The sequence below is a fragment of the Leopardus geoffroyi genome, chromosome C1 (assembly GCF_018350155.1).
Source record: "Leopardus geoffroyi isolate Oge1 chromosome C1, O.geoffroyi_Oge1_pat1.0, whole genome shotgun sequence".
In the NCBI taxonomy this organism is placed as follows: Eukaryota; Metazoa; Chordata; class Mammalia; order Carnivora; family Felidae; genus Leopardus; species Leopardus geoffroyi.
In genome coordinates, this window is record NC_059328.1 from 16,598,498 (window position 1) to 16,620,939 (window position 22,442).

The 22,442-nt window shown below is 44.4% G+C and overlaps 1 protein-coding gene across 3 annotated transcripts in view; it reads left to right on the forward strand.

Annotated features, from left to right (window-relative positions):
* The window catches only part of ZBTB40 (zinc finger and BTB domain containing 40), an 80,496-nt gene that overhangs the window by 36,911 nt on the left and 21,143 nt on the right, over window positions 1-22,442 (forward strand). For all 3 annotated transcript variants that reach the window (XM_045476061.1, XM_045476060.1, XM_045476062.1), the window contains 5 exons: window positions 5,348-6,112; window positions 6,805-6,938; window positions 15,073-15,265; window positions 15,874-16,016; window positions 19,825-20,017. In XM_045476061.1, coding sequence (XP_045332017.1) covers window positions 5,416-6,112; window positions 6,805-6,938; window positions 15,073-15,265; window positions 15,874-16,016; window positions 19,825-20,017 — 1,360 coding nt within the window. In that variant the 5' untranslated portion in view covers window positions 5,348-5,415. The remainder of the gene's footprint in view (window positions 1-5,347; window positions 6,113-6,804; window positions 6,939-15,072; window positions 15,266-15,873; window positions 16,017-19,824; window positions 20,018-22,442) is intronic.

Sequence of the window (22,442 nt, forward strand, 5' to 3'; positions counted from 1 at the left end):
GTACAGAATTCTAAGTTGGTTTTTTTCTCTTGCACTTCAAATATTTTATTCTACCTTCTTCCTGTTTGCATAGTTTCTGAGGAGGAATCAGAGGTGATTCTTATCTTTGATCCTCTAGAAATAGAGTGGTCTTCCTCCCCACCCCCCCCCCCTTTATTTGGAGATTTTTTTTTAAAGTATTAATTTTCTGTAGTTTGAATATGATATGCCTAAATGTAACATTTGCTGCTTGCCCTGCTTGGTGTTCTCTGAGCACCCTCAACCTGTGGTGTGGTGTCTGACATTGATTTGGGGAAATGCTCAGTCATTATTATTCAAATATCGCTTGTGTTCCTTTTACTGTCGGCTCCATCAAATATTATTGTTATATCAATCCTCAAACTCAGAATTATTTAAAAAATTTTTTTTATGTTTTATTTATTTTTGAGAGAGAGAGTGTGGGTGGGGGAGGAGCAGAGAGAGAGGGAGACACAGAATCCGAAGCAGGCTCCAGGCTCTGAGCTGTCAGCACAGAGCCCGACATGGGGCTCGAACTCACAGACCGTGAGATCATGACCTGAGCCAAAGTCGGACACTCAACTGACTGAGCCACCCAGGCACCCCCAAACTCAGAGATTCTTTCCTCAGTTTTTTCCAGTTTTCCAATGAACATATCAGAGGCATTCCTAATTTCTGTTATGTTTTTGACTTGTAGCATTTTTTTTCATTTTTTCTTATTTCCATCTTTCTTCTATTGTTCATCCTTTCTTGTGTGTTGTCTACTTTTTCCATTAATGCCCTTAGCATATTAATTGTCACGTTTAAAAATTTTTGGTCAGAGTGGTGCGTAGGTGGCTCAGTTGGTTAAGCATCAAACTCTTGATTTTGGCTCAGGCCACGATCTCACATTTTTTTTGAGTTTGAGCCCTTCGTTGGGCTCTGCACTGACAGCACGGAGCCTGTTTGGGATTCTCCCCCTCTCTGCCCTCCCCACCCACTCTCAAATAAATAAACTTAAAAAAAAAAAACAAAAAAAACAACCAAACACTTCTTGGTCAGATAACTCCTGACATATTTGAGTGTAGTTCTGATGCTTGTTCAGTCCTTAAAGCTATAATTTTTGCCTTTCAGTATGTCTTGAAAGTTTTTCTTTTTTCTTTTTTAATTTTTTTAATGTTTTTATTTATTTTTGAGACAGAGAGAGACAGAACATGAGCAGGGGAGGGGCAGAGAGAGAGGGAGACACAGAATCTGAAACGGGCTCCAGGCTGTCAGCACACAGCCTGACACGGGGCTCAAACTCACGGACTGTGAGATCATGACCTGAGCTGAAGTTGGACAATTAACCGGCGGAGCCACCCAGGTGCCCCTTGAAAGTTTTTCTTGAAAGGTAGACGTAAAGTACCGGGTAAAAGGAATTGTGGTAGGGGTGCCTGGGTGGCTGGCTCAGTTGGTTGAGTGTCTGACTTTGGCTTAGGTCATGATCTCACGGTCTGTGGGTTCAAGCCCCGTGTTGGGCTCTGTGCTGTTAGCTCAGAGCCTGGAGCCTGCTTCCGATTCTGTGTCTCCCTCTCTCTCTCTGCCCTTCCTCCATTCACACTCTGTCTCTCATAAAATGAATAAATGTTAAAAATAAGTAAATAAGTAAATATGTATATACATGTATATATGTATATGTATATATATAAATATATAATGAGTGAGCATTTATATTTATATAAATATAAAAAATACGTGTGTGTGTGTGTGTATATATATATGCACACGTATATACATACATACATACATACATACATACATACATACATACAAAGAAATTGTGGTAAATAAGCCTATAGTTGATGGGATGGTAAGGTACAGGGGAGGAAGTGTTTTATAGACTGATGATTAGGTGTCAGTGGTTTGGTGAGCCTGTGCCCCTGGTCTGTGAACTTCACCAGTGTTTTTCAGAACCATCCCCCCCCCCCCCCAACACACATCTTGGGGCAGGATGGCTAAAAGTGGGGTGAAGTGTATTTTCCTTCCCCCAGTTAGGTATGAATCTGGTAAAATAGTTTCTCCTGAAACTAGGCCTTGTTAAGAACAGAGTGCTCTGGTATATTTAAAAATGGTTAGTTCCCTCCCTTCCTCTGCCTGAAGCAGGAGGAGGTTTTTCTCCTATATTCACCCCTTAGAGCTCCTGCAGGTAGAACTCACAAAATTATGACTTGGTCCCTCTGGAGTTTTTAACTCAGACTTGTCCACCCTGAGCCTGAGGCAGTTTGTCAATTTCATTTTTTTGTTTTGTTCCTGGTGTGGTTCCCACCATGTGTCTGTTGGTGGGTTTCTGTTCTGAGAAGTTGCAGTTCTCCGAATCTGCCTGTCTTTCTCTCCAATTTGGGGGATAGCAGTTTTGCCCTGTGACCTCAGTTCTCTGACAGATCTAAAAAGAGTTGTTGACCTTTCCATTTTTTTTCAGCTTTTTACTTGTTGTCAGGAAGGAATGGTGACTTCCTAAGCTCCTTCCATGCCAGACCAGAAACCAGAACTTGGAAATATTTGTATTTTTATCTGTCAGCTTCAAATGTGGAAAATTAAAGAAATGGTGGTGGACTAGAAGGGGATCATCCACAATCTTGCTAACAGAGACAACCAGTGTTATTCTGACATTTGTCCCCCCCACCCCACCCCCTTGTCAGTGCATTTTCTTTTCCTTATCCGAGTGAGATTATACAGTTTGGCTATGATCATAAGATCATCACACCCAAAACTGAACTGGATGTCCTCTTCCCTAAACTTTTCTTATGTTGTCTGGATCATCTCAGCATCCACCTTCGCGTACCATACCAGGACCTGGGAGCTGTCTCTCTCTTCCCTCGCATCCGCTCAGACTCTTAAATCATGACAGTTACATTTTCTGAATATTTTTGGTTGTCTCTTTCTCTCTCTTCTCTTGCCACTTTTCCGGGTCAAAGCCTTCATTGATTTATCTCTGAACTCATGCAATAATAGAGCCTGTCTCCAGCATTATCTCCCTCAATTCTGTGCAAATGTCACTTAGATGATACATTTAAGATGCCTCTCTGACCATGCAACTTCCCTACTTAAAGCCTTTGAAACCCTTCAGTGGCTCCTCATTCCCTTTCAGATAAATCCAAGCTCCTAAGCATGGCCCATGTATCTGTGGCCACACCCCCTGCCAGATTTAGCCCCTGATACTCCCTGTCCAGTATCACTGACATCCTTACAGCTCCCCCTCCTCCCCTTCCTCACCACCGCTGGGTATGTTTTCTTGTCCACGTGCCTCACGCAGGCTGCCTGCTTCGAGCGCCTGTTGCCTTTCACTGTCTTTCCCTCGTCAGTGCCTACTCATTTATTCAGGCCGGTCAGCTCCTCCTCTAACTGCCTGACCCCCCTATTCCGAAGCTGGGTTTCTGGGTGCAAATCTCTGCCATTAGCTTTCCTTCCATTCGTTTCTTCATGCCACCATCTAATCAACAACATCGTGTGAGGCAGAGTTTTAAGCTCTGGGATATAGCAGACGATTTTAACAAGTTCCTTCCCTAAAGGAGCTTACATTCCAGTGAAGGGAGATACACGATGATGAGTAAAAATATATGTCATAGGTGATAATGCTATGCTGATAAATAGAGTAAGAGGAATGGAATGGAGAAGAGGCTCCTATTTAAAGGACATAGGGAAGCCTTCAGTGGTGATGGGGCCTGAGAGCAGAGACCTGATGGAAGTGAGAGTGAGCCATGCACACGTGTGGAGACACCTGCAGGTGAGCATGCTTAGTGTGTTCCGTGATCCGTGAGGAAGGCAGTGTGCTTAAGGTGGAATGAGTGAGGGAGAGCGGGTGGAAGGTGACATCAGAGAGTTAATGCCAACCAGGTTATGAGGAGGAATGTAGGCCATTAGGAGGACTTTGGCTTTTGGCGTTTACTCTGAGACCAGAAGCCCAGGAGGCCTTTGTGCGAAGAAGGGACAGGATGTGGCTGTGTGCTAGGAAGACCCCTGTGACTCCTGGGGTAGTGCTGGAAAGGGGCAGAGGCATGGAGACGGTTAGAAGGGATCGCTGTTGTAGTCCAGATAATAGGGGACGGGGCTTGGACTGATCAGAGAGAGCCAGTGGAGGCAGCAGGAAGTGATTGGGTTTTGGATATGTGTTGAAGGTAGAGCCAACAGGATTTATAACGGATTCCATACGGAGTAGGAGGAAAAGACGGGAATCAAGGTTGACTTTTGAGTTTTGTTCTGAACAGCTAGCTAGAAAGACAAAATTGCTATAAAATGGGAAGGTGGCAGGAGAGTTTTAGATACAAGTTGAAACAACCTATCAGGCCTCCGATTGGAGATGCTGAGTAGGTAGCTGGAGGTGTGCATCTGGACTCCAGAGGACAGGACTGAGCTCGAGATGTCACCCTGCAAGCTGACAGGATAAGGATAAACTGCATAGTCAGGATTTGTTGACATTTCTTTTTTTTTTCTTTTTTTTCTTTTTTTAACATTTATTCATTTTTGAAAGACAGAGAGAGACAGAGCGCAAACGGGGGAGGGCTGGAGAGAGAGGGAGACACAGAATCTGAAACGGGCTCCAGGCTCCGAGCTGTCAGCACAGAGCCCAACACGGCGCTCGAACTCACTCACGGACCGCGAGATCATGACCTGAGCGGAAGTCAGCCACTCAACCGACTGAGCCACCCAGGTGCCCTAGGATTTGTTGATATTTCAAAAGTGTGGAATTAGATGGGACAGAAGACAGGAGGAGAGATGACTGAGTCCTGGAATATTCCAAACACTAGAGGCCAGTGTGACCCAGAGGACCCAGCAAAGGATGCTGGGTGGTGAGGTCACAGGAGAACCAGAGAGAAAGTGAAACAGGTGTTTGCAGCGGGAGGGAGTGATGACCCGTGTCCTTTGTTGCACATAGGTCAGATGAGATGAGGACAGCGTATTGAAAGTCCGTTTATGTAACCGTTTGAGCCTTCTTCGTTTGGCTGAGAAGTCACCGGGAGCAGGGGCGCGTACCACTCTGACACGGGTGGTACGCATATGCTGTTGAACAGCTGTTTTCCTCAGGCTGGTTCTCTCACTACCTCTGAGCTCCAGTCTCATCTGTCAAATGGGGACGGCTTCCATTGAGTCATTGTGAGGATCCCGTGAGCGCTTCCAGATGAAGCGCTAAGCGTGGTCGCTTCCGTGTATTAAACGCGTGACGGTTACCGTCATGAATTTAGCGTACCTGGCGCAGCGCCCCTCCCTGTTGAGAAACGTTTGTCAAACGCACGAGTGAGTTGCCTGTTTGTCTGACTGTTTCGTTCGTGGCGTCTCCCTTTGTGCCGGTGAGGTATTAACGTGGCGCTTTCTGGGTTTCTCTGGGATGTAGCGCTGATCCGCAGAAAGCGGATTCCGGAAGAAGAGAGGGGGAGACGTCCTCGGGGCAGAGCTGATGCGATGGAGCTCCCCAACTATAGCCGGCAGCTGCTGCAGCAGCTCTACACCCTGTGCAAGGAGCAGCAGTTCTGTGACTGCACCATTTCCATTGGCACCATTTACTTCCGGGCCCACAAGCTCGTCCTTGCCGCGGCCAGCCTCCTGTTCAAAACCCTGCTGGACAACACCGACACCATCTCCATCGACGCGTCTGTGGTGAGCCCCGAGGAGTTTGCCCTCTTGCTGGAAATGATGTACACTGGCAAGCTGCCTGTGGGCAAGCACAACTTCTCCAAAATCATCTCTTTAGCCGACAGCCTGCAGATGTTTGACGTGGCCGTTAGTTGTAAAAACCTTCTGACCGACCTCGTAAGCTGCTCCGTTCAGGGCCAGGTGGCGAGGGATGTCTCCGCACCGTCCTCAGAGTCATTCAGGAAGGAGCCCGAGAAGCCCGAGGTGGAAATCCTTCCCCCTGAGGGTGCCGGAGAGCCTCGTTGTTCCCTGGAGGATTCTGCCCCTCCGGGGGGCCCTGTGAAAGCCGAGACCGAGGAGGCGGTCCATACGGCTGCACAGGAGATGAGCGTGGGTCCTTCCACTGCCCAGGAGATTCCGGGGAGTGCAGACGCCCCGGTGGAGACTCCTCGTCCAGCTGAAGTTTGTTCCCCCTCCCCTGCCGGACAAGCCTTTAGTGCGGCGAAGGAGGCGAGCACGGAACCAGGTAACATTCACGTAATAGTTGTTTTGTGACCCGTCCCTCTGTTGTCAGTTACTATGTTCAGTGACTCTTGTGGATTTTTTGTTTCTTTTTTTTAAAGTTTGTTTATTTTTGAGAGAGAGAGAGTGAAGGGGAGGGGCAGAAAGAGACGGAGAGAATCCCAAGTAGGCTCCGGGCTGCCAGTGGATAGTGAACCTGGGGCTCGAATTCAGGAAATGTGAGATCGTGACCTGCGTGAAACCAAGAACCGGACGCTCAACCCACGGAGCCACCCAGGCGCCCCATGAATTCTTTTGTTTCAGTGATGAATTTACTGAAGACCACTGCTAGATAGGCACCCAAAATCCAATCCAGTCCCACACAAAATCCGAAGCAAAACTCCTCCTGGGGCATTCTTCTTTTAAAAGTGTTTGTGTTTTTGAGTGTTGGAAGTCTGAAGATGAACTACAGAGCAGGAAAGCAATACTGAAATGGTGATGTATCAGTTTTAATGTCTACCCATTATTCTAACCAGGATGAGGCTGGCACCAAGGAAGAAGCTGTAAGAGACACTGTTCTTTGTTACCCATAACTGATGTGTCAGGTGTCAGTTATAGATGCAGTATATGCCCTAAAGGTCATCAGCTTAAACTTTTAAAAATCACTTCAAATAATGAATCACTGATTTTTTTTATTATGTTTTGTTTTGCACTCAGAGTATGAGAGGAAACGCCGTCAGCTGAATTTTCTTCTAGAAAATGAAAGTATCTTCTCTGATGCACTCTTGGTTACCCAGGATGTTTTAAAAAGACTAGAAGAATGTTCAGAAATTAAAGGTGCACAGGAGGAGGTAGGTCCTGCGAGTTTTATTTGCTGGTGTAGTGTTCTCTGGATCCCAGATCAGCCTTCCATATGGGGCAGAACAATGAAAATGCAAAATACCTCAGGTCTCAATTTTTTCAAACTTAAATTTTTTTGACATTTAGTCTCTAAAGAGCCGTCTTGCAACAGTACTAGGCAATGTGCTTTCAAATCCTGAATCCCAGCTTTCAACCAGTTTTGATCCAGGATGCTTAACTGATCATACCATTTCCTCCTGATTAATCAAGGGTAAAATGAAGCAGAGGGTAGTCATGGATAACCCCAAATCAAGATCAAATGATAAAAACCAAAGCAGAACAACAAGAAATATTCAAAACGTGGCACGTCAAGGATTTAATACAAACCTTACATAGTGAACTGTAGTCAGTGTTTAGGAATACAGTAGCCATTTTCAGACACAAAACAGTCATGGTGAACATTTACTGAGTACTTAATATGCTACACTTGGGACACATGTTATCACATTTAATTCTGACAGAAATCACCAGGGTGGATTTTACTCTTTTCTAGCCCCGTTCTATGGAAGAGAAAACTGTCTCAAGGAGGTACTATAACGTGGCCAAGGTCACAGAGCTCGTAGGACTGAGCAGTACTTCAGACCAAACCACTTTGACTTTAGAGCTAGGTGTTCCTTTGCACACTGGGTTTTACTGCCAATAGGGTAAAAATGATACACATTTGTCATGTATGTATAAATGTTTAAGAATTGCCCGACAGAAAACCGCCCAATGGCTTATCATGCTCTTTTTCTCAGCTGACCTTTTCTCCTTTTCAGTATCTTGGTGAGACGCATCCCCACCTGTGGGCTTCCCACTACCTGATTCCTCAGATCTTGAACCTACAGGATTGATTCCACGGCCACTTTAGAACTCCTCGTGCTTCTCTCTTCACCCAGCCGTGCCTCCCGTGCTGAGAGGGGCTGGCACAGCCAGCGGGCACTGTGCCTGCAGGCTCATCTGAGGGGTGGAGTGGGGTGGGGGAGGCCTCCCATGTTGCTGTTAGTTACCATAATCCAAGCAGTAAATGTCTTCTACTATTTAAGTATTTCCCCGATTCATAGCAAGTTACTTTAAAAAAAAAAAAAAAATTCAAGGTCAAGTATTTATTTTGACCGTGGTTAATCAGTAGTTGGCTGTAAATTATTTTCTTGAGAGAGAAGCTTTTTATAAGACTGGGTTAACCCTGATGACGCTGGTAGGGAGGTTACAGGTTGGTATCTTGGTACAAATCCTTGGTATTCTTTGTACCGATTATGTTGAAGGACATTATGATTTTATATTTTTGCCCTTGGATGTTCTCTTAACTGTTCGGTGTATCATTTTTGTCACTAGTTTGTTACCTTGATAGCTTATAGACACGTCTCTTCATTTGTTCTCTTAGGACTTCCTCTCCACTTAATTTTGGTTGTGGAGGAGCAAGAGCATCCCTTAGACCAGCAACACCCAAATGTTTAGTGTTGCCTGTGGACGGACTTGCTTGAACTGTGTGTTAAGCATTTTTTTCTAACACTGGTACCTAAAATGTGCGGCAAATAACAAATGCTCAAGAAATTTTTGCTGTACATGGTTTCATTCAACATTTTTTCCCCTCCTGATTCTTGTCCTAATCTTTTGATGGCAGTAACATTAATAATACTTTGAAAGAACACTGATTCACTGTTGGGGATCATTATAGGCTTATGTTATTTTTTCTCAGTTTTAGAGATGAGAGTAAGAGCTCTACAAATCACTTGGTGGCTGTATTTAAAACGGAGTCTGTTATAGTCCATAATAAACCTTTCAGTTACAGAAAGAAAAAGAAAAGCGGCTAAAGAGCATCAGATTAAATTAACATATAGAGTTGGTGAAGTGCTGCTTTGTACTTAGGCCCTGTACTTCTGTCTCACTTTTTTAATGTTTGTTTATTTTTGAGAGATAGAGAGTGTGAGCGGGGGAGGGGCAGAGAGAGAGGGAGACACAGAATCCGAAGCAGGCTCCAGGCTCTGAGCTGTCAGCACAGAGGCCGACACGGGGCTCGAACCCGCGAACCAGAGATCATGGCCTGAGCCGAAGCCGGACGCTTAACCGACTGAGCCACCCAGGTGCCCCATCTGTCACTTTTTAACTTCCCTTTAGACAGGTTTATTAAGGCATGATTGACATACAGCAAGATGTATGTATTTAAAGTGTGCAGTTTGATAAGTTTTAAAACCTGAAACCATCACCACAAGCAAGATATTGAACATATCCATCACCCTTAAGTTTACTTAGGCCCTTGGTAATCCCTTCTCCCTTCTCCCCCCCCCCCCTTTCAACTTACCCATCCCTGGGTGATAGTGACCTGCTTTCTCTCTGTAAGTGAATTTGTATTTTCTAGAGTATTATATACAAATGGAGTCATATAGTCAATATATATTTTTTGGTCTGGCTTCTTGCATTCAGTATAATTCTTCTGGGGTCTGTCCATGTCATCGTATGTTTATTCCTTTTTTATGCCCGAGCAGAGTTCCAGTGTGGATATACAATTATTTTATTCACCTCTCCCGTTTGCTAGTGTTGTGCTCTCAAACAACTTAATCTCTATAAACGTTAATTTCTTAATTTGTAAAACAGGAATGTTATCACCTACATTACAGGATCGTTGTCAAATTAATAAAGATTATTAATGTAAAACTCACACTAAAATGTCAGGCACATAGAAGGAGCTCAGTTGATGGTGACTGCTGTTGTTTGTTTTTACATCAACTCTCTATTTTAGGCCTAGTTGACTTTGAAACCCGTTTTTTACTTAATGCCTTACAATATCCTCGTTCCATGGTCGTTTTCTCTGACACATGAGATGGATCGCTGTTTCTTTAAGCTTAATTTGCAAGTCATGCTTTCAAATAGGTACCATTACCCGCCTGGAAGTACCTTCCCGAACTGCAGGTGTAGCGTCTTGTACAAAGCCATCGGTCTCTAGGACAGTGGGTTCAGTGTATATACAAATTATCCGGTGTACTTGTTAAAACTTACACCTCCAAACCTCATTTCCAGAGGGTCTGATTCTTAGGTTGTGGTAGAGTTTGGGGAATCTACGTCTTTTAACAGTCTCCCCGTTTTGCTGCTTTGGTATCTGTAGACCACATTTCTCAGAAGCACTGTCAGAGAAGTTCATGGCTCACACAATTCTTCATGTATGATGGCAGATGTCACAGTGTGCTGCTGCCTCTCAGTGATTTGAGGGGCCACCAAGCAACATTGTTCCCAAGTGTTACTCTTTGCTTACCCCTGATTCAGCAAATATTTACTGAGCAGCTGGTAAGTGCCAGGCATTGAGCTGGTTGCTAGGAAAAGAAAAGGAAATAAGACTGGATCCCTATCCTTATAGCAAAGAAGTCCTGCCACACATGTAATTATTTTTTTGGAAGTCCCCAAACTATGGGAATCCCCAGAAGGCCTCAGTATTGAAAGCATCTGCAAACTGTTCACTTGAAACATCAGTCTGCATTTCAGCTACAATCGTAAAGTTTGGGAGCTTGTTTGTTATTTTTCTGTTTAAACATTTTTAGCTCCCAAGGAGCTTTGAATGCTTTTTGTTGTTGTTATTTGGTTAATCAGCATAACATTAAGAAGACAGCTTAACATTAAAAATAATCTGTGCTTGGGGCGCCTGGGTGGCGCAGTCGGTTAAGCATCCGACTTCAGCCAGGTCACGATCTCGCCATCCGTGAGTTCGAGCCCCGCGTCGGGCTCTGGGCTGATGGCTCAGAGCCTGGAGCCTGTTTCCGATTCTGTGTCTCCCTCTCTCTCTGCCCCTCCCCCGTTCATGCTCTGTCTCTCTCTGTCCCAAAAAAAATAAATAAACGTTGAAAAAAAAATTAAAAAAAAAAAAATCTGTGCTTGGATGTGTAATTTTGAGGCTTGTTAAGGCTTGTGAGCATTCTGTTGAGATGGACCAGCCTGTTCCTTTTCTGAAACACAGATATAGGGTGTGCAACTGGCCTGGACTGGGTTTCAGGAAGACACCATCAACTAGTGTCCTGATTATTCTCTTTCCTGAGATATATGATGAAAGGTGGCAAAGCCATTCCCCGAGCGGTGATTGCGGCAACATGAGAGGAGGCTGGGCTGCTTGGGTTGTGTGCAACCAAAGCCAAAACTGATTAAGGAGAAATCTCTTGGGTGCTGGGATGGGAAAGTGGCTTCTGCCTGTCTTTATCTCAGTGTAATATTGCTGCCCATTAGAAAAAGCAGATCCTGACCTTAACAGGCTTTCTGGCTGAGCTGAGCAAAACCTCTGTTTAAAGGCAAGCTCGTACTTTTTTTCAGCTGTAATGCAGGAACTTTTAATTGTCTTTTTTCTTTATTCCTAGCCATGTCCCTGCTTTTAATTAGTTGTGTATATAGCAGAGTGAATCTATGACTAGAATAAGGAGATAACTTCTACTATTGATTTCCTTGCTGTTTGATCCACTTTTCTCCTAAAGTTCTAGAAAGACTCCCAAAGCTTAAGATCTAGTAGCATTTTTTTCTCCTTCAACTTTGTTTCAAAGGCAAACAAGTCTCCCATGTGAATGTGATGTTTTCAAACATGTCACTACTTTGGAGGTTTGTCAAGAAGTGCAGGCCTGTGTCTTGTGGACTGTGTTCACTGACATTGTAGGGTGACCCTGTTGAGAAGTTAATAGGATTCATTTTAAAGGCCTATGAGAAATGAAAATAAGTTGTTGTTTTTCCAAAGCTTCTCTCTGCAAATTATTAAGTCTAAGATATGCAGCCATAGGTAGAAGGGCTATTGGTTTTATGGCAAGGGAATTTCATGCAGTTAAACAAGTATTTATTAAGCACCTACTGTGTACCAGTCTATATACAAATCATCGGTACCAGGAGGAATGCTACAGATGGTCAAGATATGACCCAGTGTTCAAAGTGATGTTGATTCTAGTAAGTCCAGTACAATGCAGTGTAAGCGGATTTGGTTATACTCAAAATCTGGGAGTTGGAACTATGAAAAAGGTTCCAGGTCAATGGAATCAGCTCAGTGTTTCCTCCAGGGAACTCTACTTCCTGGCCATGCAGCCTTGGGCAGGTTACCTCACCTCTTTGACTCATTTAGGTAGTTGTAGAAGTAATGCCCCCTAGGACTGATGTGAGGGGTTAAGGAGACGGCATATATGCACAGTGTCTGGGATGGTGTTGAGCTCGTGTGGTCTGTATCATTAGTGCCATCATCTGGCTCGGCATTCAAGGGAGGAGTGAGTGAACAAGAATACAGCATAGCTCAAACAGACCCAAAGGCAGTAGGCAGACAGTTGGGAAAAATAAATTCAATTAAAACACCTTCGTACAAGGCAAAGATTAAATTTTTAAAAGGAAACTGTCCCATCTTTAAATCTACTGACCTGTAATTCGTTCATAAATCGAAGTACTCTGTGAATACATGTGTGACCATAAATTGATATGAATTTATTGAAGTACCTTTAACTCTAAGAATCCAAGGAATTCCAAGTGTATGGTTAAAGAGCAAAACTCGGTTTTGGGTTCATCTCTCAGAGTTCTGGTACACGATCGCCATAAGTGAACCTCAGTCTGCCGCAATATGTGACACCCTCTGTTCAGGCAGATACGCTATTTCAGAAAAGGGCTCACCGCACGGCGGAGCCCCAGGCAGCTTCGGAGGCTGATGGAGTAACAGTTAAAATGCTGGCTCTGGTGCCAGGTCCCCAGTAGGTTCTGGAAGAAAGAGCAAAGAGCGGGGCTGTCCAGGCAACTGACTGCTCCCTCCTGGCCCTTTCATCAACCCACCCCTGCTCATCTTCCCAGATGGTCACACCCTAGCGTCACTGCTGAGCAATGAAGTTAACAAATGTTTTAATTTCACTGCTGAGCAGTTCTGCCGAGGAGGAGACAGCAGAGAAGATAATGAGAAGCACATCAGACGCCACCATTGATGAAAGCTTTTCTTCCCCACCGGCTCATGTGATAATGCCCGACAAATTGGATACCGGAGAGAGGTGGATTCGGGATATTCAGAGAGCTTCGGGTGAAAGAACGCCGGCTTCCGATAGAAGAGGACGGCTAAATGCTGTATCGGTTAAGATGCATCGAAGAAAGAGTGGAAGGAAAGTGAAAATGAAGAGGGAGAAACCCGTTAGTTACTAAGGGCATTAGCACTGAGTGGGTCTGTGTTAGTTATTTGTTGCCCTGTAACAGATTAACATTTAGCAGTTTAAAAGAGCACACGTTTACGACCTCACCGTTTCTGTTGGTCAGGAATCTAGGCATACCTAGCCGAGCCCCTGGCTCAAGGTGCCTAGGAGGTCTGTGTCAGGGTGCATCAGCCAAGGCCGCAGACAGCCCCTGCCTGGGCTGGGTTGGAGTGGGGGTGGGGAGTGTCTCGTTCTAAGTACACCCACGTGACTGTTGGCAGGGTTCTGAAGACTGACTTCCAAGCCCGCTCACTGAGTGTTGGCTGGAGACATAGTTCCTGCCACGTGGGCCTCTCCGTAGGGCAGCTCACAAAACGGCAGCCTGCCTCGAGAGCCAAGACGGACCACGCCCACATAGACGAGACGGAAGTCCTAGTAACTTCGCCTCAGAAGTGCCATCCCGTGACTCCTGCCGTATTCTTTTCCTTAGAAGCATATCCTAGGTCTCAGCCTGAGGGCACGAATACCTGGTGACGGGGATATTGCGATCCTTTTAGAGGCTGCCTACCTCCTACTGCCATCAGGGAAAAAGGCATTCTCTGAAGAGGTTTTAGGTGGACCAACAAAGGTACAGAAGGCTGAATAAATGTGACTGAAGGGGATTAAGCATTCAACTGAGTTGGTATCTCGTTTGTCTATTGTTTTTAAAATAGAGACAAGATGAGTGACTTCAGGTTCTTGGAAGTTACTTAATTCACTTAATACGGATTCCTAAACTGGGTTTTATCTGAATTTACTTTTGTACCTGACTAAAAATCCTAGGAACCAAGTTTAACTTGGCTTTCTACAGCCATTCTGTGATCAGAAAGCAAGCTCAAGCAAAGCCAAGAAACACAAAGCCTAACTCGTTCCTAATTCCTGTTTATTTGGGAGGAGGAGAAGAGGATAAAAATCTCTCTCAACAAAAATTTTAAACCTGTGATTACTACCAGAATTGATAAGAACTATCTAGATGAATTTCGCAAGTGTAGATTTTCATGAGATCCTTTCATGTTGTCTGTGTGTGTAGAAAACCGTAACTTTTTGCTTTCTTGTGCAAAAACTCTTCTTTTATAGTATCGACACTAAAAATGATCAAAGGTAGGTTGTAGTTTTGCCAACTGGAAATACAAAGGCTATGCACGTGAAATTAACTTTCGGTTCCTTATTTTTAAAAGTAAACCCATTATTTCTAAAATAGAAATATTAACCCTTCTTTCCAGTTGGCCTTCCTCCCGCTAATTTTGTTTTATTTCACCACCAGAGTTGCTGATATTTTAGTACTCCAGGGTTAGAAGAGTCCAGATGGTGGCATTTGGTGCCAAGACCTCTGGAGGATAAGGCATTTCTGGGGGAAATTGTGTGGCTCTAGACTTAAACGGAAAGCTTCGGATTAGAGAGCTAGCTTTCAGGGGGATCTGCCTAGAGGTGATATAAAAAGTATATGTGTGAGAGCTTTTCCAAAGGGAGAGCTTAATGGAAGAAAAAGGACAGAGTTGAGACCAGTTTTTGGTACTGCTGATAGGTAGAGATTTGGAAGGAAAGCCAGTGAGGAAGGCTGAGAAGGAGGGGTCAGAAAGGCTGGTGCTTATCCACACCAAATGCTTCAGTGTTACAAAGTCGGAGGAGCCCGGGGCCCCTGGGTGGCATCCTACTCTTGATTTTGGTTCGGATCACAATCCCAGAGTCATCGGATCAAGCCCCGTGTCGGGCTCTGTGCTGAGCATGGAGCCTGCTTAAGATTAATTTTCTCCCCGCACCCCTCTCTCCCTCTTCCTCTCTCCCCGTCTCCCCCACTCAATGTTGTCTCATGCAAGGGACACAGAAATGCCATATGCCACGGAAAGGCCAAACAGGCAGGGATCAAATTGGTTAGGGCCTCACTCTCCAAATCCAAAGAGCACGGGGTTCTTGTGGCCGGCTGATCTCTCTTGTTGGTTACTTGTGTTCACAGACTATAATGGGGTGTCTTGAGGGTGAAGAAGGACGTTCAGCATTCCGGAGAATCCTGGATAAAGTAAGAGATGAGAGCCTGGACGTTCAGACTGTTGTGTCTCTGTTGAGGCTATACCAAGATTCCAATCCTGCAGTAAAGGCAGCGTTGTCACACAGAAAGCCAGAAGACGTACAAGCAGCGCAGCCAGAAGGTAGGAGAAAACCCTGTCCACCCAAGTGGCTTGAGTTTTATTCTGAGAAGATGCGGTCAAGTTTGCTCCAGTGGCTTAGTTGCCATGAAGTGATTTTCCACATCAATTCTGCCTGTAATTCCAGAAGCTGCCTGTTAAATGTATACAACCTAAACTTGAGCCTCCATTTCTATCCCCTAGTTAACTAGTCCGACACCTTGAAGTTGGAGCAGACGGTCCGTGTTCTCCTGCCCTTCAAAAAGCCACACATCCCAGTCAGTGTTCTGACTGCCCAGGTCACGTGAACTGGTTTGCCAGCAGCACTTGCCGCTGAAGTTTCTCTCGCTTGGGTTAGGTACAAAGCAGTGGCCTTGCCAACCAGAAGTTAACCTCTGGCTGGCTCTGCAGCTTTGTGTTTCGACAGATAAATGAAACATTTTTCCTTTCATAGAGTTTAAACAGAATAATAAAGTATTTTCCTCTCCAAAAAGAGATTCTGCATTCGGGTGCTCAAAATAGGCTGAGAGTCACTTTCCTATTCCGTTAGATCTCTCTTGACAAACCATGCTGTCATTTTCTTCAAATTGACTAGCTTCTCTGGTGTGTGTCTCTAACTCTTTCTCCCCCAGGGAGCACAGAGGAGGGAAAGACCTTGTCTGCTCTGTTACTGGAACACAAAGAGGACCTGATCCTGTGTGTCACACAGCTGAGACCCATCCTGGAGTTCCTGGAAACAGCCAAGGAGGAATTCCTAACTGGCGCTGAGAGAAGGGTAACCGTGTCAAGCATTTCTTCCTCCCTCCTGAATCTGCGTAGCACAATTTTTAACCTCTCTGTGGCACGTAGCATTTTCTCCCTTGCAGTGTTTCTATGCCCGCTGCATAGAAAGCACCCTAAGGTTCACGTTCTTGATCCGCGTCTCTTTGTACCCCCTGCAGCAGCTTGCTGAGGGCCTCACAAGTCATGGCGTACAATTAAACGCTTAGATGTGTGGGTGGGTGCACAGTCCTGCTCCGACTCGGTGAGTTTTTAATATAAAAGTTGCCTCAAAGGTCAAAACGTCCAGGCGCATTTGTAATTATTATGACACTTTCCTTCTTTATAGAAAGGGTACACTGTTCATCGGTAGAAAAAAGTGGGGAAACCAGCAAAAACAAAAGAATTCAAATCTGTCACCGTCTCACACTCCACGGTGACCACTGCTGACATTTTGGAGCACGTGCCCCTACGTATCCTCGTTTGAGTCACCCAGAGACAGGCTTAGTAGCCAGGATAACCTGGTGTTTCTACTTACTGTACTGCGACTACACTTCGTCCCCGTAAGCTGGATTTTGGTAGCTGCATTGTATTCTGTTTAATGGACACACCATAATTCATTAGTTGTTTGTTGCGGCAGATCTGTTTCCGGTTTTTTTTGCCATAATAAATGAGGTGGCAGAGAACATCCTTGCATACCTCTCAAATTCTTTCCTTCGAGTAATTTCTAAGAAGTAAGATTTTGGAACAGAGAGTGTCAAAATGTTCAGGTGTTTGCTCTCTTTTGCCAAATTGCCCTTCAGAAAGGTTGTGCCAATTTACTCTCCCACCAGCCAGCTACTAAAATCCTCATAAAACTGCTAGCATGACTTCTCAAGTCAACTAGATAACTGTATTTGTTGGTGTTATTGATTTCAACTTTGTGCTAAAAATAGTTTTATATCTGGAAGGAAGGAATAAGGACAGAGCACTTCTGTGGCATCAGTTCTTAAAACTGTGGGAAGTGGCTTGTATGTTGGGGAGAGAAAGTGTTTAGAAAGTAGTGGTAGAATGGCTGAGCACTGGATTAGTAGTGAAGACTGGCTCCTACCTAGATTCTCTGTTTTCAGTGATCTGAAACTGGAGTTTTTTCATGCAAAATGGGAGCAATCTATAATCTCAAAATTATGTTCTATAAATTATGTTTCCAAAATTACAACTCCTTTGAATTTCTTAGAGAAAGACAATATACAAAATAAGGTTAAACCTCTGGTTTCTCCTGAGACTTAAAATTAAATGTAATTTCAGGCACTCAGTTTAAGTAAGTTGCTGATAGCTCGAGAAGTACCTGATTCCCTGTTTAGGGATTTCATTCGATTACTCATTCAGACCTTTTCGTTATTAGCTGGATTGAATGTGTCCTTTGAACTGTTTCATTATCTCGGTGAAATAGCGTTTATAGGAAGAGCCCAAACGGAGCCGCATTCCCTGCACCAAGACAGACCACGCTATCGTTTTCTTCTGTCACTTTCAGTTTACTTGACAGAAAGGACTGAAGGAGAAGAACTTAAATTAGTTCTAAATCGCAAAAACACTTCTTAGAATCGGGGTTCTGCCAGAGCTTCATTAAGCTACTTCTTCTCATGAAAATTGAAGCAAAATAATAAAGCAGGAGCGTAGAGGTGAATGTTGATGCGAATCGCCACCGTGTTTTGACATGGTGTGGAGTGTTCACTCAGCCCTTTTAGAACTTTTCCCTGTTACGGGATGATGCTAATCAAGGCACTGTGGCCCTTACCTATCCATACCCTGGGTTCTGTAAGAAATGGTGAATAGAAATGTCTTTACTTCAGGATTGGAAACAGTCACAAGGAGGGTAACCCTACAGTTGTCTTTAACTTACTGCTTACTGTGTGCTGAGGACCTTTGAAACGTTCCTCAGTTCCGCCCTCGCAGCAATTCCATGCCGTCACGGATGTTACTCTAATGTTAGAGATGATGAAACAGGAGCCACCTGGGTGGCTCAGTCGGTTGAGCACCCGATTTCGGCTCAGGTCACGATCTCACAGTTCGTGAGTTCTAGACCCGCATTGGGCTCGCTGCTGTCACACAGAGCCTGCTTCGGATCCTCTATTTCCCTCTCCCTGCCCCTCCCCCACTTGCGCTTTCTCAAAGATAAATAAACATTTAAAAAGATAATAAAATAAAGGTGAAGAAACAGACACTTGAGAAGGTTAGGCAGCTCACCCCAAGACACAGCTGCTGGGTGCCAGTCCTGGAACTCAGGAACTCTAAGCAAAGCACAGTTCTCTTAACCGCTGGGCATAGTGCTTCCTAATAATACCAATAGCCACTATCGTTTAAAGATCACGTGTGTCCCAGAAGTTATGTCAGGCTCTACAAATAGCGACTTCACTTTATAGACTCCTCATAACCGCTGTGCAAGGTCTGTTGTTTTTCTCTTCTTCCACAGATAGGAAGATAAGGTTCAAAGAATTAAATAACTCACCCAGGGTCACACAGGCAATAAATTTTACGACTGGGGTTCCTACTAGGCCTGTCTGGCTTTAAAGCCTGTACCCACTCTTGACCGTTTCTGGCTGCCTCATTATGTATCAGAGAATTACTTAGGAACTAAGACATAGCAGTGAAATCAGTATGGGTTTTAGATAGAGACACTTTCACTTCAAATTATGATTCATTTAGTAGAAATCTAGTACATATTAGACATTAAACAAAGAGAATGACTGTGTTCTGTACTGACGAGGAACATGACCGCTTAATTTATAATGTATGCACTCCTTTCGTAGTATATAGGTGTTCCTTTCGTATACGTGAAACCAACTTGGTTTTATAACTACATTTACTTTTAAATGGGAGTTAATTTGACAATGGCATCCTCTGGCATGCAGCTGTGACTGACCTGCTTCACTGTTTCTCCTGAAAGCTAGCATTTTCCCAAAGGAAAGCTCAAAATTTGGTTACTGGGAATCTGTAGATTACATGTGTTATCTATCAGTTCCAGAAGAGCCTAGTTCCACATAGTGAGTCGTAGTCCATTAGGACTATTTTAATAGGAAAACAGCTGTAAAATAACAGTCATCTGTTTTACTTTTCAACCTTTTGCTGGAACCCCGTGTCCTTTTGACTCAGTAAATCCTCTAGCACACCGAGGAAGAAAAGGGGGCAGAGGTGGGGGCTGACGACTGGAGCTGATGTATGTGCAGAGCTGATAAGAGAGATCGAGAATACAGAATCCATGAGAAAAACCATCCAGAAGTGCACTTTAAATCCATCATTTCGGAGGCCACAGACTAACGTGTAACTTCTCTGGGCATTCAAATTGCTATGCCAATAAAGTAAAAGGAAGTAAAATAATAGGATTGCTCTGAGATTGCAGCCTCTTACCATGGTCATGTACTGTACTGAACAGAGGCTGAAAACCACTGTAACTGTACTCATTAATTTCCAGTCTGTTTCTCAGTGTCTGTGTCTGTGTCTGAACAAATCAGATCTGAAGAACAACGTGAGAGGTAAGCTACCTGCTGTGCCATGTAGGCCTCGTGCAGGAATCTTCTCACAAAATGCAAACCACTGGGGGACAAAGAATGTACACAGACCTGCGTTTGAGAAGGAAGGATTCTCACAGAGCTATTTGTTCGGAGAATGCTCGGGATTTGACACGACACGAAGAAGAGACTATTGGGAACAGTGGCACTAGAGACTGCAGAGGAGGACCGGGGACAGGCGCCTCGTCCTTCCGTTTTGCTGGGCTCGCCAGCGGTGTGTTAGATGCACCAGGAATCGCTAGTAACCAGTGTCTGCCTGATTGCTTGCCGCTGCAGGTGATCCTGAAGTGCTGCGAGGGCGGGACCCCCAAGGAGACCATAGAAAAGCTGCTGCACAGAATGTCTGAAGACAAGACTCTGACCGCAGAGAGTTTGGTAAAACTCCTTCAGGCTGTGAAACCGACGTCCCCAAACTTGGGCCTTCTGCTGGAGAATTTGCAGAAATTAGCCACTTCGCCAAGCACCACAGGTATTAGTTAATTGTCGGCTCTCTGGACTGGAACCTCTCCCAGAAAATTAGAGCTTAAACACCCTTTTGGCTCCATGCTGGGGAGATGAGATAATGGTAAGAGATGCCCTTGTGAAACAGAAACTAGCTGTCAGAGATCAGTGATCCTCCATAGTTCTGGAGTGAAGATCTGGAATCTGAGAAGTGCTCTTCTCCATCACGTTTCCCTCATGATGTTCCCGTGGTTCGGGGTTTGTTAAGGTGTGGTTTTTCCAGGGTTGCCTCACATGGCACCCGTGAATGCCTGAGGAGCAGACGGGCTCACAGAGCGCATGGTTTTGACAAGCTGTGTTGATAAATACAAGCAGCAAAGACTCAGATCTTGATTTTCCCACTCCCGTTTGAGTGCTGTTTGGCTCTGGCAGTCCCCCGGATTAACCTTAAGCCCCTCATGTACCTTCTGTCTGGGGGAAGTGAGTCCGTGTCCCAGCCCTTAGGATAATGGGCCAAGTCTAGCCAGTTCTCCCCTGTCCCAGAGCACTTGAAACTGACAGGGCTTTCAGAGAAAGGGTAGTTGGAAAATGAGAGAACTTTTTTCTAGCTTACAGAAATAATGAATACTTATAGACTTGAACAATTTAAAAAATAAAGAAGAAAACAACCTTGGACCCTACCACTTGATTATTTTAGTGTTAAGACATTGACCTATTTTGTCACATTATTTTTACAATGTTGAGATATTCTATCATATTTTATAATTTTATCATTTCCTCCAGTATACCATAAGCATTCTCCCCCACATTTCGGAAAACTCCCTGTAACCCTATTTTTTGAAGGCTATGTAGTTTTCCATCATAAGGGTGTATATATCATGTATTACTCATGCCCTGTTAGGGGTACGTGTAGCATAATGGTTAGGGCTATCAAGACCACCTGGGTTCGTGGGGCACCTGGGTGGCTCAGTTGATTAAGCTTCTGACTCTTGATTTTGGCTCAGGTCATGATTGCACGGTTCGTGGGATCGAGCCCCACGTTGGGCTCTGCGCTGGCAGCACAGAGCCTGCTCGGGATTCTCTGGCTGCCTCTCCCCTGCCCATGCTCACTTTCTCTCAAAATGAATTTAAAAAATAAATAAATAAACTTAAACAACAACAACAACAACAAAAAAAGACTACCTGAGTTTGTTATCCTGACTTACTTTGTAGCTGTGTGACCCTGAGCCAACGATTTAACTTCTCTGAACCTCATTTTCTCCTCTCTCAGATAGGGGTAAGAATGGTACCCATTACATTAATTTTTGTGGCCACTGTGAGATAATATATGTACAATACTTAGCACGTTTATTAGCACATCATAGACATTCAGTAAATGAGTGATATTTATGATATTAGCACATCATAGACACTCAGTAAATATTAAGTGTTCTGTTCATCATCATCACAAATTATATAGTGACAGATACTTTTGTACACAGACTTTTTCCCTTCAGAGCATTTCTTTTTTTAATTTTTATTTTTTATTGTTTTTTAGAGAAAGAAAGTGCATATGTGCATGAATGGGGGGAAGGGCAGAGGGAGAGGGAGAGAGAGAATCTTAAGCAGGCTCCACATTTTAGCACAGAGCCTGATGCGGGGCTCGATCCCGTGACCCTAGGATCATGACCTGAGCTGAAATCAAGAGTCAACCCACTAAGCTTAACTCACTGAGCCACCCAGGTGCCTCCCCACCTCCCTTTTTTAAAGTGTTTTGAGTTTTTTTTTTTTTTTAAGATTTTATTTTTAAGTAATCTCTGCACCCAACCTGTAGCTTGAACTCACAGTCCCAAGATCTAGAGTCTGGTGTTCTACTGACTGAGCCAGCCAGGCACCCCCTTCTTAAGGCATGATTCCCAGAAGTGGAGTTACTGGGCCAAAGAGGAGAATATTTGTAAAGCTAAAGGAAATGCCTGATGGTTTTTAGTTTTCTTTTAAATTAAATATAACCGTTTAAGAGAGAGTTACAGATTGGCTCAAAGGGCATATACACAAAACTTAAGTATAGCTTTACTACCAGAGTCTTGAGTCATGCCTGCTAGTGTTTTGGACTGCCACATGAATCCTTAACCTCAGGCTCGAGGAGTGACACCCCTTAAATCTGTACCTCTGGATCTCTCTTACAAGTGCGCCTTCTAATTACCTCCCTGTTGAGCAATCGCTGGCTTCTGCCACTGAGCGCTGACTTTTAAAGCATTAGTGGTTTTGCGACCCTGAAGCACCAAGTGCTTAAGGGTAGACCAAAGGAGATCTGAACACATGTGTATGAGGCCCCAAGCTGGGAGCCAAATTTGCCTTCTAGAGGAGACAGAGAGCTGGTATTTCAGCTCTCTTCCTCTGTCAGCTCCCCTAACCTTGTGTAGGAGAAACCTGTAGGGGTGTTTCGTTGTCACAAACATTATTGTTTTGCTAAT